The 14,732-nt window shown below is 40.8% G+C and overlaps 1 protein-coding gene across 1 annotated transcript in view; it reads left to right on the forward strand.

Moving 5' to 3' along the window:
* The window catches only part of LOC105933404 (neuroendocrine convertase 2), a 157,854-nt gene that overhangs the window by 57,830 nt on the left and 85,292 nt on the right, over positions 1–14,732 (forward strand). The window contains exons 6-7 of the mRNA XM_036127483.1: positions 1,570–1,673; positions 12,432–12,537. Of these exons, the coding sequence (XP_035983376.1) occupies positions 1,570–1,673; positions 12,432–12,537 (210 nt within the window). The remainder of the gene's footprint in view (positions 1–1,569; positions 1,674–12,431; positions 12,538–14,732) is intronic.

Below are 14,732 nucleotides of genomic sequence, written 5' to 3' on the forward strand. Positions count from 1 at the left end.
TGATATTTGACCCTCAAGCTTCATTTGGATTTAAAATGTCTAAATAGGAGCTTTATTTTTTGCTATTTGTTCAGTATTGCTGAATTGAGCCGCAGAAACTGGGTTAGTTTTTCTTGTAAGCGATGCAAAAAGTTTATTACACTTCTTTCAGCTGTCTCCCAGAGCTCAGCAACAGGTCGGGGAGGGGCAGTGGTGAAATACTCTGTGCTCCTAAAGCTGGAGAAATCTCGGTATGAAGGGAAATGGCATCAGGACAATCATCATACATCTTTTAAAACCTCAGTAAAACTTGAAATTGATAACCAGACCATCGATAATTGGTGTATGATGTTGTTTATCAAATAACGCGTTAAAAATGAAACCATGTATCATTTGCAGTCTGATTTTTATTCTTAAGTCTTATTTAAGTCTTTTTTATTCTCTCCGGTTCTCTGTTTACACGTTGTGTTTTAGCAATTACAAATTCACAATATAGATGCCTTCATTTTTTCATAGTTTATTGTTTCTGTTGCCAGATTATAAAATGTAAGAAATATGGATTAATAAACGGTCTGTTTTAAATTAGGATATTTGGTCTCACTTTTTAAAATATGACTAAACTATTCCTTTGGCTATGCGTATGTATATAGTGGACATTGAAAGCTCCTAATGTCTTCCTGTGTTCCTGTCTGCTGCCTGCAAGCTGAGATCTCGGGACTAAACTATGCTCTCCTGGGATGTATGCAGACTCCCTGCATTCTAGGCCAGACGATAATTCAATAACACTATACATCGATCAATAGACGTCTGACGCGATAGGAAGAAAAGGGTTAAAAAAAGCTAAATAGAAAATTTTTCCTTCCTTTTGCATTCTAGCCTATCCTGTAGGTTAATGCTACAGTCCTCACGTGCTTCCAACCAATCACAAACGCAGACATAGGAACGCTTCGTCACAAAGCTCCACCCCCTTCAAAGTGTTCAGAGAGAATGCGTTTTTTTTTTCTTTTTTTCCTTTAAACTTGCAGTTTTGGTAAAAGTTTTGTTGAATAAAGGGTTGAGTTTGAATTCAGTGCTTGTGTGTTCTTCATCTAAAATAGGACAATAAGCAACAACATGAAATGGCCAGGGCTACATTTAAAATATATGTTTTCAATATTAAGATTTTTTTTATTTTTATTTTTTATTTTATTTTAACTATATGCTTTTTTTTCGATATCGACCAGCCCTTCTGCGTACACTCTGTGAGCCAGAAGGTAATGTACCACATGAAATGGATCAGGGCAAAATTCCTTCAGAACCAACATTTCTGTATGCTTGTGGAAGAGAGAGGGAGCGCGACGATAAACTATGTGGAGGCCTTGATGAGCTGAAGCACTTCCACAGACAGCGAACTGAGCCGCGCTCCAGTAATGAGATGCTAATTAGATGCTAATGATATGGTAATCTCCCCACAGTATTCCTCCCTAGTGGTGGGAAGGGAGGCTTTTCACCATTGGTTGGAGATCCAGGGATGTCCTGAGGTCAAAGTTCAAGATGTTGAAAAGTAAAACTCCTGACACACTGGTATTATAGATCTTTTTGTGCTTTCAGGTTCCCAGAGGAAACGGTCTACAGCGGACAGCCCGTCTGAGGAGAGGAAGGAGGCCCAGACTCTCACCTTCAATGACCCACTCTGGCCCATGCAGTGGGAACTGGTGGGTGTAGTTATCTATGTGGGTGTATGTGTGTCGTCATTTCCCTTATCTGGAAGTCTCCCCCTCTCTACTTGTCTTCGCATTGAAGGATGTTCTCTTGACAGGCGTAAGTCAGGCAGGCTTTCACGTGTGACTGGAGAAGGAGACAGAAGATGGAGAGATTAGGGGATTGTGGAGAAGGAAGGAGAGGAGGTGAAGGGGGTTGTCCATGTTGAACTGAGACAGATGTGTGGGATTGATGAGGCTTGGAGGAACAGAGGCACACAACAGGGCTGAAACTACGAGACCCGTTCATGCCTTCAGCTGTCTTGCTCACACTGTTTGGCCAAACTGTGTTTCTGAGGCCCAACAATAATACAGGAACAGTATATTTGGTCAGGATGGAGACACTTTACTTTATAATACTCACACTCATAGCCAGATCACATGCAAAGCAATCATTATCTGCTTGGTTGATTTTTATTATAGTCATAAATAGACAGGAAGCTCAGTACAATTTTCACATGGAAACACTTATAAAAAGTATAGTTACATTAAAAGGTTTTGATGATACAAACAATAGATCTTTCCTAGTCGGTATTGCTTTTTCACACTTTCATTCTTGTATTTTATTTGCTACCCAATGCAAGAAACTACTGTGTTGAAATAAAACAATTAGATAATACTGCAGTTTAAAACTTTTATATCTGTTGTTTTTGGATAAAATAATGTCCCTTTTAAAGGTGCATAGTGCAAGTTTTGAAGTTAAATATGTTTTTTTCCCCCAAACATACTCTTACAATTACCCAATGTGTAAAATGAGTTATCTATTTACTGCGGGTGCTTCTATAGGCTGGATTATTCTGTTCATGAGAGAGCGATTTGGGCCGAATCCTCTGTGCGTGGGTGTAACATGCTGCGCACTCTTGTTAACCTGGCTATTTTGTTAAGTCTCAACCGTAATCGATGCATTAGCAAGAGAACACGGGCTGACTTCAATATTCATAGCTTTCTTTCCTCAGAAGATGTAACGCCGCTAAACAAAAGACCTGTGCGGTCGCAGTGGCAGATGCTTTTCCTCTTCCTCCTATGCACGTGCACAACAATGGGGTCATTCCAACTTGTCGCCAGAGGGGGCAGACGTCAGCAAAAATACTGGAACTTAGGCTATGCTTCTTTTAAAAAAAGTTTGCCAGTCAATTTAAAATTAGACCAATGCGATTTTGTTTTACGTCTAATCCTTTCATCTATAGCAGCTACTACAGCGGACAGATATTTGAATGCTGTTTTAGTGCATATGTGTGGTTGTTTATTACATACTTAAACATCTACAGTTTTTGGCGCCCCTCTGTAAATCAAAAAAAAAAAAATCTCACAATGGTCACTGAAATAACTTGAAACTGACAAAAGTAATGATAAATCAAATCTACCGACAATTAACGAGTGAAAATCAGACATTGCTTTTGAATTGTAGCTCAACAGAATCATTAAAAAAATGAACTAATAAAGCAGGCCTGAACAAAAATGATGGCGCCTGTAACCTAATGTTTTGTGCAAGCTTTTGAGGCAATCACTGCAGTCCAACATTTCCTGTAACTGTCAGTGAGACCTCTGCACCTGTCAACAGGTACTTTCGCTCACTCCTCATGGGCAAACTGCTCTAGTTGTCTCAGGTTTGAAGCCTCCAGGGAGGTTGGCTACAGTGGACCATCAATTTCTGAATGTATGTGCAACTGTAGTCACAGTTGGGAGATGGTCTATTAGCCTTTACCTTTAACATGCTTGTCGACATCTGTAATGCTAATTGGAGGACACACGGCAGTTTAACATGTCCCCATGGTCAAGTTATTTTCAATCTGTTCTAGGCGTAGCATCATTTTTCTCCAAGCCTGTTTCATTAGTTTTTTTAAATTAATCTATTGAGCTACAATTCAAAGCAATGTCTGATTTTCATTGGTTAATTTTCAATACATTTTATTTATTATAACTTTTGTCAGTTCCACGTTATTTCAATGACCATTGTGGAGTTTTCTTTGATTGATAATTCTGGGGTATTGAATTTATGTTGGGGGGACTATTTATATAATAATCTGTCCACCAAAGTGGACATCATGCATTGCCAGCTATGTTTTGGCTACATTTGGACCCTTACTGTGACTATATTGTTCTTCAAACTACATCAAAAGCAGTAAATGTTTCTCCAGTTAAAAATACATGTTTGTTTCTTACTTTTTTTGTGAGCGAAAGTAAGTGCTCTTTGGTTTTGTAAGACTGGAGTGCAGCATAATTTAAAGACCTACAGATTTTGAAACTCGTATTGAAGCCAAAAGAAGATTGATAGTGACAGTGTCTATAAATGTCTCTCAGAACAGTAAGGGTGGGAATATACTACATATAGTGATGGTAGAGCTGAGTGTTGAATGAGCTGAAGGTGCTGAGGAAGCTGAGGATTTGCTACCTCCCAGAGGTTTAAGATAAAAGAAAACGAGATAGATGGAGGGTAAAAAAAAGAGTCTGATTGAATTTAGTTGTTGTATTCCTCTGCTGTACTGAAATATTGTGTAGATTTTTATACCATTGAGCTCATTGATGACTGTAAATTTCAGGGTTTTTTTTTAATTTAGGGTTTGTTGTTAAAATGCTCCCTTCAGCAGGCGTAACTCTTGTTTCTTCACAAGGTGCAAGATGATGAGCCTAACTGAGACAGGATAAGAGGCTAAGATGTCAGGAGCAACTTGCGGTTTTATTCATTGCACTAAACAAAATAGCAAAATTGTAAAATATGTAGCCACTTTATATCATTTTATATTGTGGACACTTTAAATTTTCATACCAGTACTCCACTATATATTATTTTATATCATTCAATAAACAGTCATAATTTATTGTCACCTACATATTTCAGAGGCTAAATGTGGCCCACCTGAGGTAACAAACGGAGTGAAAATAGTGAGTTAACCATAATTTATGCCTGAAAGGGGTCGATACATTTTGGTAGGGATTCCATAAAACTAAGGAAACCAAGAGTCCCAAATGAAGATCTGTATATCTGACTTTGACAGCTTATTTTAAAGGACGAAGAAAAAAACCAACATTCTTTTATAACTATCACTTTTGTGCTGGCAATAGTTTCCGCTGTGTTTGTTACATAATTACAGACGCTGTTCCTGCTTATATTGATGGAATTCAATCATAAATTATTTCCCTGATTACTCTATCAATAATAAATCCCTGGCATCTTATTGCTATAAATACCTTGGGCAAGCATTTCTCAGCCAATCGACTCCGCGGACGCTCTTGAGTGACGCGCGAGGGCGTAATCTGGCAGAGTGAGGGGGAGGAGAGGCGGGCTCATAGATTCACCCAGGCAACCGGCAACAGATTGACTGACACCTCAGCTCTCGGGGCAAGTTGGAGGGATGAGAGTCAGGATGGGGGCGGAGGGTGGCGGAGACAGAATCCAGGCGAGAGATGATGAAGAGAAATATGAGGCGGAGAGCTCAGAGCTTTAATATGAGTGTGATTTGTAGCAAACGCTCTGCTCTGAATTTAGAAGTTTTATCGACAAGATTATTTTGGAAGCCTGGTATGATGCATGCAGTGTTACATGAAGTATGACACATAAGTGATTATGCGACTTTAACTATATGGGTTGATTACATAAACAGGACAATTATCAATCACTGAGTAATCAGGAAAAATGTAAAGCCATCCTAAACCCGAGGACCCTTTTTCTCCCTATTGCCTTCTTACCTCCCTCTCTTGATTTCACTGTGTTGTGTTTAATCAGCCTCTGGTGGATGGAGATATCGATTGAGGGTCAGTAATCTGTTCAGGGTTGGGAGCTTGCCAGGCCCTAGACAAAATGTGCGTGTGGACTCCAGTTGGATGTGTATGTCTGCTAAAATCAGGAGTCTGTATGCCACAGAGTAATATTTTTGTTAATAATCAATTCGAGGCAAATTTGACCTACAACACCTTGATGGAGAGTTCAGCTTCTCTGTGAAGCGGAATGCAGTGAAGGTAGCATGCTTCCTGCAGATGGTAAATGTTGTTGTTTGACAATCTGTTTGTGCCCATAATGTTTTCTTTCAAGTCCAGCATGAGATGAAGACGAAGAGGCAATTGGTTGCTTTTTGCTGCTGTGTGGCTGCGCTTGTGTTATGTGTCTTTCCCCACCGTGTTGCACTGCGCACTGTATCACCAGCAGTACTGATTAGGGCTGGGCGATATGGCCTAAAATCAATACTTGGATAAATTGAGCAGTTCACCTCGGTAACGATAAATGAACGATAACGCTGGGTTTGCTCGTTGCTATCGCACTGTGCCTTATGGAAAGTTTGGTGGAGGGTATGGGGTAGTTTTTAATGGAGGAGAACTGGTCTCTTTTTGACTCGTTGTCTTCCTTTGTCCGTCTATCTCTACCTCACGCCGTGCAACTTGCCTTTGCCAGTTTGTCTCCGTCTCTTGTGTCAAGCCTTAAACTCGAACTCTACCTTCAAATCCAGCTTGTATTTTCGGACTTGCCTCTGTTTGGGATGCCTCTGCTTGAATATTTTTTTTTGTGGACCGACCATGGATTGTATTAAAGAATTACTAGATTTACACCACTGTTTTGGGTCTTGTGCGTCTGTCAGTGAGGCAGCTCCACGAGGAAGCCTGTGCATTAAGTCAAGTCATCATTAATGTTAACTTCTTTGTAAAGGGAAGCATGTTTGTGTATACAGGTATGGGCGCCAAAGAGAACACTGGGGCTGCAAAATTGCAGCACTTCAGAGTTTCATTGTGATTCTGTCTTATGCACGAAGAGCTTTTGCTGCTGACTATCACAATATCGCAGCAGGACTGCATGTGTATGAAGTGAATCCGCATTCAAGATGCTTCTCTACCGGCCTATATGTAAGTTCACAAAGGTGTTTGCCTTTGCGTGTGCCTGCATCAGGGTGGGTGTGTGTGTATGTGTTCGTGCTGCTGCGTTTGAGCGTGTCTCCCCTGGAGCCAGTCCCAGTGTTCCGGTGGACGTTAGTCTGCTAGCAGCCTCCATTCATCTGCTTTATTCGCTCACACTACAAAGCATTGCAGCTCCCCAGATGCTACCAGTCAAACACACAAACAAACGCACACACAAACACACACACACACACACACGGAAACACACAATCCCCCAACTGAGACATTTTTTTTTTCTCCATTTTGCCTTTTCTTCCTTTCTTTCTCTCTTAATCATAGCAACAGTTAAAGGACTCACTTTGAATATCAAATTGGCCGTGTGTGTCTGTGTGAGTGTTTTTCTGTGTGGGAGAGCGGGTTTTGGGAATCCGTTGACATTTCTAGTTAGACTGTGTGTGTGCGCAGCCTTTGCACGCTGCCTTTAAGTGTCGGGTGTTTTTTTGTGCCTGTGAGCGTACTGCATGTTTGCATTGGGATGGCACATTAAAGCTGTATTAAGTGATCAAGTGAATGTATGTAGTTTGTGGGGATAGCGAGGCTCTGGGGAGCTGCTCTGATGGGTATTTTGCCTCACCGTGGCGGTGTTGTTTCTCTGCTGTAATGTGCAGATTTCTCTGAGTCTGCGTGTAGGTGGGTTTGTGGTTTGAGGTGAGGAGGGGAGATCTGTCTCGGTGACTCGTCCGTGAACTTGCTGGGTTCCTTATGGCGCTTTTAAACCACATGTAGACGAAGACGCATACACCATCACTTATACAAATAAAGAGTTCTTTAGTGGATATGTATTTCTCCTGAGCCGTTTCAGAACCACCTACTGGATGTCGTGTAGGTTCCTCCGTGGTGGCACTCAAACAACCCGACAGGGCGTTGACTCAGGGATTACGTGGGTGTCTTGTGACATTTGACCGTAAGAAGTGGGCAGCAGAGGATTTGGGTCATCATGTCCGTTGCTTTAAAAACTGATGCTTCAACAAACGTGTTATATGAGGCCTTTACTGTGACATAAAAGCCAGGGGCTAAGGTTTTCAACTTGAGCATTGCACTGTAAATAGAGATGCATCAATAAGAGATATGTGGCCAATATCCAATGTATGCTTTTTTGCAAAAGTGCAATCAAGAGTTTTGGTACAGTATAAGACACTGTGTTTATTCTAGGGCTGGAGGATGTTAAGAAATATCTATTTGGGATGCTATCGCTAGCAGTTGTGATGACATTATTGATGACACTTAACCCACACTCTGCTTACTCCCCTCCATTGTCTGTAGGCTTTAGCATCCAAACCACTAAAGATATCCACGAGTTGTGGGCCGTAAGGGCGATTCAGTCCTCCTGATACTGTGATGACGATTGAGATTTAGTACGGTGTGTAGTTTTAGTATGTTCATATGGTCTTTCTAAAGTGTTTCTCAGATACATCCTAAGAGGCAAAGAGATTGATGTTTGTCTTTTGCATGTTTGTGCTAACTTGAAAGTGTCCTTGTGCAAGAAACATGTGCTTTACAGAAACTTCTGAGATCCCCGGGATGTTGAGTTGGAGTTTTGTTCTGTCTCCTTGGAGCTTTCTTGTGTTCTTTTTGTAGTTCGTTCTCAATTAATCCGTTTCCCTCCCCTCATCATAGTCGTTTTCACCACACAGCTTCAGTGCATTTAGTTAATTAGATGTACCTGGTTTCCATGCCACTAATCACCTTCCCAGGATAAAAGCCTCCAATCTTCAGTTACAGCGTCCATTACCCAGTCTGTTCTCCATTTGCAAGCCTGTTACTAATAAGAGTTCCCCACTGGTTGCTCCCTGTTGGTTTTCCCTTCAGGTTTCCTCCTGTGGATAAAACTTCAATATAGAACTCAATTTTTTCTTCTCTGAATTTTAGTCTGACACCAAAAGCTTTGGTTTTAGCTGATTCAAAATGTTGTTTAAGATCTATAGTTATCCTGCATTAAACGCTGAATAATTATTCATATTATGAGCAGAGGCAACATTTCAGCTTGTGACATCGGTTGCTTTAAAGCTGGTTTTACTGTTTTTAAAACGGGGGCAAAATGATTTAGGGTTGGCATTTTAAACTTTTAGCATTTGAGGTTTAGATCTCAAAAAGGAAAACAGCAACTTTGCTGTAATACGTTCAGCCTCCTGAGGTTCTATTGGGCTCGGCCCCAGGTCATGTCGCTTGTTTGGAAATTCATCAAAACGCCTCCAACCCTGGTACAAATTGACGTCTTTTGGCAGATGTTTGTTTTAAAGCGGGGAAAAAAAATAAAATAAAAAAAATCATGAAATAAGCAGTGAAAAAAAATATAGGTAAAAAAGCAAAAATCCAAGGTGACAAGTGAGCAAAGTATCTATCGAAGTCTAGCTCCCTGTTGTTGGAGCCTTTATGATCATCGACATGTCTCTACAAAATACACTTTACTTTTAAATAGCTTATTACACAATTTATGCTTCCTATAACTTCATTTAAATGCCAATACTGAAAACTTTATCTCTAATAACTTCCACACACAGGAGTTTTGACAATAGTACCATTTCCATTGCAAGCCCAAGAATTTAGAGCCCCAGTCTTTGGTTTCCTGAGGTAAATAGAAGCCTGAGGCTTTTAAGTTAGACACGTTTCTATTTGCAGTGTGCCATTTAAGTCAACCTAATGACGAATGGAGAAAACTGCACTTCACCTTCAGTCCAGTGGGTGGCAGTAATAAGAAACCAAAGCCAGATCCTAAAGCCTGAGTATTTTCATATCAGTTCCCACTTCTAGTCTTAAGAGACTTTGTACTTAATTTTGCATGAAGTAGTTTAAAAAGTATCATGCATCTTAACTAAAGTGATCTAGTTTTGCTAACCACAGTTTTCCCACAAATGTCCTTTTACACACCACAGGAAAACTCAGATATGTACAGAACATGTAAAGTTTAATTATTAGAATTAAAAAAAAAAAAAGTTTGCAGGTACAAGGAATCAATACCTTGACCAATTGTAAGCAAATATTTATACAACGTTGAAGTTGCGTTGGCAGTGGTGGAGAAAGAGTATAGGCAGGACATGTAGAGGATCCCTGAGAGCTTTGGGCAAACATCTCTCCTCCTGCAGAGCTGTCAGCATAAAACCATGAAAAATAGAAAAGAATTAGGAGTTCACACATCACCACTAGATTTACATTAAAAGCCAGTCTTGTATTTGTCTAGTCTTTGTATTTTTTTTTTTATTTTTTTTTGCAAGGAAAATCAAAGTGCTTCATTTGATCATTAGTACTCCGATGTTCCCACATAACTGTAGTGGGTAAGAAACTGGAGACCCGGTAATTCAGTCGGACAAGAAGTGTTTTAATAGATTTATCGAGTAAAATGTGTGGCTAGGAAGGAAACAGGCTGGAGCGCACTCACTGAGGTTGTGTGAACACTGCAAATAAGCCACTAACCTTCTCAGGAACCAGAATGAGGCAGTGGTCCAGACAAGTAGATCCATGAGTTCCAGATGTATATGCATGTTTAACTGGTGATAAATCGGTTAGAAGCTGACAAGTTGTGGAGCTGAGGCAAGAAGGGTCATTCGCATTAGGGAGTTGACAGGCAGACGGGTTTGGTCATGAGACGGTTCACAAAGCCAATATGAGTCTGACATGGGCAAGGCAAATAGGCAGGAATCCACTGAACAGAACTGGTTGATATCAGGTAGGCAATCAAAGACCGCTGGCGGGTTTACTCATGTTATAGTTTTCAAGGATCTGGCGGAGAGTGACTTTGAGAGGCAGGAATATATAGGTAGATCCACAGGTGCAGACCCTCAGAGTTAATGAGCTCAGTGCAGGTGGTGCTGCCTAGATAATTAGTGGAACTGAGCACAGGAGAGCAACACAGCTAGTGAAAACAAACAACAATGTGCATGATTACAGAAGCATTACACAGAACTTACAAAACTGTTTATAATTAATGCCTACAGTAACTTAAAATGCCAAAAACATGTGGCGAAATAAAATACACTTTATATTCTGGTACTTGCAGTTATTCCACGCAAACTTAGGAAACACTCTATAGCCACTTTTCAGCAGTGACAAACAGAGATCACAGTAGTTCCTTTGAGTGAACTGAATCACTAGAATCAGTACATTAAAATGATTCATTCAAATATTAAAAAAAGAAAACAAACATAAAAAATCAAGTAACTAAACAAATATTGTGATACACACACACACACACACACACACACATATATATATCTATGTAATCTCTCTTGTCTTTCCTGCTATTACTCGTTCTTCTACTGTTTCCTTTGTCTGCGGTTTCATTGCGCTGTGTGTCTGATGAGGGGAACTGGGAAGACAAGCGTGTGTGTGTGTGTGTGTGTGTGTGTGTGTGTTTTCATGTGACTTGACTCATGATTGTTAGCTTGGAAAAACGGATATAATTCCCAACATATCCCCTGCATTAGGGGTGGGTTAGGGTGACCAAACGTCCCCGATTTCTGGGAACAGTCCCTGTTTTAGAAAGACCTGTCCCCAGAAATGTCTCCGATTTCAGTGTATTATGATGTAGTAAAAAAAATTGGCGCAGCAAGAAGTGTTTACACGGTCCTGCCGCTGTGCCAACATAGTAGTAGTTTTTCTGAACGCGCCTTCCCCGCCCTGTCGGGTTTGGTGACCAGATTTCTGGTCACCTTAGTGTTGGTCGCTACGCAACGCTGATGGGGCGAGGGTACATCTGCTACATCTTGACAGGACCAGGTAAATAGCTCTTGCTGTGTGCTCCTTTTTTTCTCCATCATAAATAGCTGAAGTCAGGGACATTTCCAGGGACAACTTTTACCAGGAACAGGTCATCCAAAATGGGAACTTTCCTCGAAATCGGGGTCCTACCTTTAGACTAGGACCTTTTTCCCATCAAACTGAAGCCCCTGAAATCCTCCGTAATGAAATCCTGGGCATTTTCTCATGTAATTGAAAAGGGCCTATTAATGAAATCTAGTGGTGCTTAGTCATTGATCACACAAAATAAAAAGTAAAATAAAGATAAGATTTTTGAGTTTCTGACCAAATAGTCAGTGGTCAGGCCTGGGCAAGGGGAAACTTTGGCTTTAGCACAGATTATTATTGATTAAAACAAAATCCCACAATTATTGTACTTAGGTAGTATTTTTTTTACTGTACTTCTTGCCTCTTTTAGCCTCTGTAATCGCAAAACTGCACACCATGTATGGTTGAAGCACATCTTGCCTGCACTGAGTAAATTAGGACTATTGTGGGCAAACTGTGAATTAATTAAGTTGTCAGAGGCTGCATCCAATTTGTTTTAATTATAGCCCTTAGCTCCTCTTCCTTGACCTGTCATGAGGTCAACAGTAAGAACTCTATCGTGGATAGGAAAGGAGCTTCGGACTGCTGTGCCAATTTCGGACAGTCTTTAACTCCGACGTCATTACATGACAAAAACACACATGGGTGACGTGGGTCAAATCTGGGCCTACAGCCTTCTAAAAATGAACTACAAATTTTGCCCTCTCTTCTCTCCGGACATTTTTGTTAATTTTCGTGAAGTGGGCTGTGCTTGTACATCATGTCCCGCAAAGGATTGTGGGATACCTTATAGCTCCTTATTGCCGGTAAGGGAACTCAAGAGGTTCCTATGCTAAAGGAGCTGTGATAGGAAGCATACAGGCTCTTTCTCCTACCTCCTCTACTGACTGCACTTTTCCTCTACTGACAGTACTTATCATGGCGACCACTGATGCACTTCCGCTTTGGCTAAAGAGTCCTTACCCATTAGACGTTTTCGGATGCAGACAGAGTCTAAGTAATCCTTTTAGAGTTGATAGATAATCACGTGTCTTTGTGTCTGTTCAGTTTGCACAGGGTGAATACAGCTCCGGTGGGTTTGATCTGAATGTGATGCCAGTTTGGAGGAACAACATAACGGGAAAAGGAGTGGTCGTCAGCATCATTGACGACGGTGAGTCTAACATGCGTTCTAATTTGAACATGCAGACACGGAGTCATTGTGGAGGTTTCTGGAAGCCCAGCTGAATGTGTTTAAATTGTGGAGCATATTGTAACGTTTTAAAACACAAAATAGAGATTTTTCATGTTTTAGACTTCCAGTGTAAACTTTCGGTTTCATTTATATACGTGGACACTCCACATTGCAATTACAAAAAAAAGAAAGAAAAAAAACAGGTTTGCTGTCACCTTTGACCTAGAGTGAAGAGAGTGAGGGATTTATCTAGGCTAACCCCGCACCCCCAAGCTGCACCACCGCCTTACCTCCATCATCTTCGTTTCAGTCACGCCACAGTGACAATTCATTTCTCTCTGATTGCTGGGATATCTGGCAACAAGGGAAATGAGAGAGCAGCATCTTATGGGCTCATTCATCAAGAACTAATTGAACCCTCACTTGTCTCGAGTGCGGATACAGCGGAGTAGTTGTTGGAGTGTGTGTGTGGGTGTAAAAGGTGTGTTTGAGCCACCGTCTTTTTGCAGTCCAGAACCTCTGTCTTATGGGTGCACGCATTGCAGAGAACAAATACCCTTTTCTCTCGGGGTTTCCTCCACCTGTTTACATGAGTTTGTATTTTTCATGATTTCATGCATGTATGTAGCAATTTTCTTGTTTTTTTTTTTTAAATTAATTTTTTTTTTTATGAAAGGCAACTTTTTTGCTGAGTTTCGATGGAGAGATGGCCTTTGTTTTCGCTTTCATCCCTCTGCACACCAACTGTACCATTGTGTGTGTGCGCGTCTGTGTGTGTGTGTGTGTGTGTGTCTGTGGTGCATGGTTAGAGGTGAAGGGTGGTTACAGACTGAGCAAGGCAGCGAGTGACTGATAGAAAGAAATTATATAGAGGAAAGATACAGAGAGAAATGTCAGGAGATGGCCAAAACAAGCGGGATTCAGAGAGGCTGTACGCGTTAATGTATGTGTACGTGCGTGGATGAGAGTATGCATGAGAGCGAGAATTAGACTTGCACCAGTGAATCTCCCCTCCTCTGAGGCTATTGTAGTCCGCTCCACCTCTCTGTATTGATTCCGCTGGGCAGGAGCTCCCTCGCGCTTTCTCTTTCGCTCTGTCTTCCCTTTCTTCTGTTTTCCTTTATCATTTTCGCCGCTCTCTCTTTGTTAGCCAGACGGAGACGTTTACCTCTCTCCTGACGTCCGGTCTTTCCGTTTCTCCCTCTCCCTCCGTCGTTCGTGTTTCCCCCCCTGTCTTTCAGGGACTCTGCCTCTCGCAGCTGAAGGATCGTGTTCACTCTCACCTTTAGCCAACCTTTCAGTCGATGCCTATTGATTTTAATATCACAATGAAATAAATTATTTCTCTTTGAGTGAAAGCGGCCATGACTCAACCCTCCGTAGTGTCTATCTCTGTCCTTCAGCCCTATGCCTTTGTTTTAGAGGTAATGTAATTGGTATCTGAGACTGATCCTCTTAAAACATTGAATCAAATTCAGTATGCCACTTTCAATTTATGCGCCCATGTCTGGGTTTGTTTTCAGTCTGTTTTTTGTTTTTTTTTAATACAAAACACTCTCTAACAAAGGCACCATTTAGATATATCTCTCTTAGTTTAGTTTATTGCTGCGGCAAATAAATTCTTGTCATGACATTTACATATTTGATAAATACCACCTTGCAGAAGTGTTCACACCCCTTTCCACATCGTTTTCACATTTTGTCATATTAGACTCACCTCCATGTATTCTATAGGAATTGTATGTGAATAGACGAGCATGGTTGTGAAGATGAAGAAAAAGGTTTTCCGTTTTATTGCTCTGATTCCCAAAAATAAAAACCCAATGCTCAGAGTTCACCTAAATGTGATTTAATCATATTATAAGTTCAGTTGTTCTGTGAAGAGGTTTGTTAGGCAAGGCAAGTTTATCTGTATAGCACACTTCAGTAACAAGACAATTCAAAGTGCTGGACATGAACAAAACATAGGGAAAGAAAACACACAGAGAAAAGTATATTGGGAGGAATAATAGCAGCAAGTCAGGATAAATTGGACCACAAACTTAATCTAATAAGGATTAGGTGCTTTATTTGTCATTATACATACAAGGTGCGTACAACAAAATTTCGTAGATCAGATGGAGGGCTTTGGGCGCACTTTTCTCAATGATGTTTCAGTGAACTACAACACTAAC

The sequence above is a fragment of the Fundulus heteroclitus genome, chromosome 3 (assembly GCF_011125445.2).
Source record: "Fundulus heteroclitus isolate FHET01 chromosome 3, MU-UCD_Fhet_4.1, whole genome shotgun sequence".
In the NCBI taxonomy this organism is placed as follows: Eukaryota; Metazoa; Chordata; class Actinopteri; order Cyprinodontiformes; family Fundulidae; genus Fundulus; species Fundulus heteroclitus.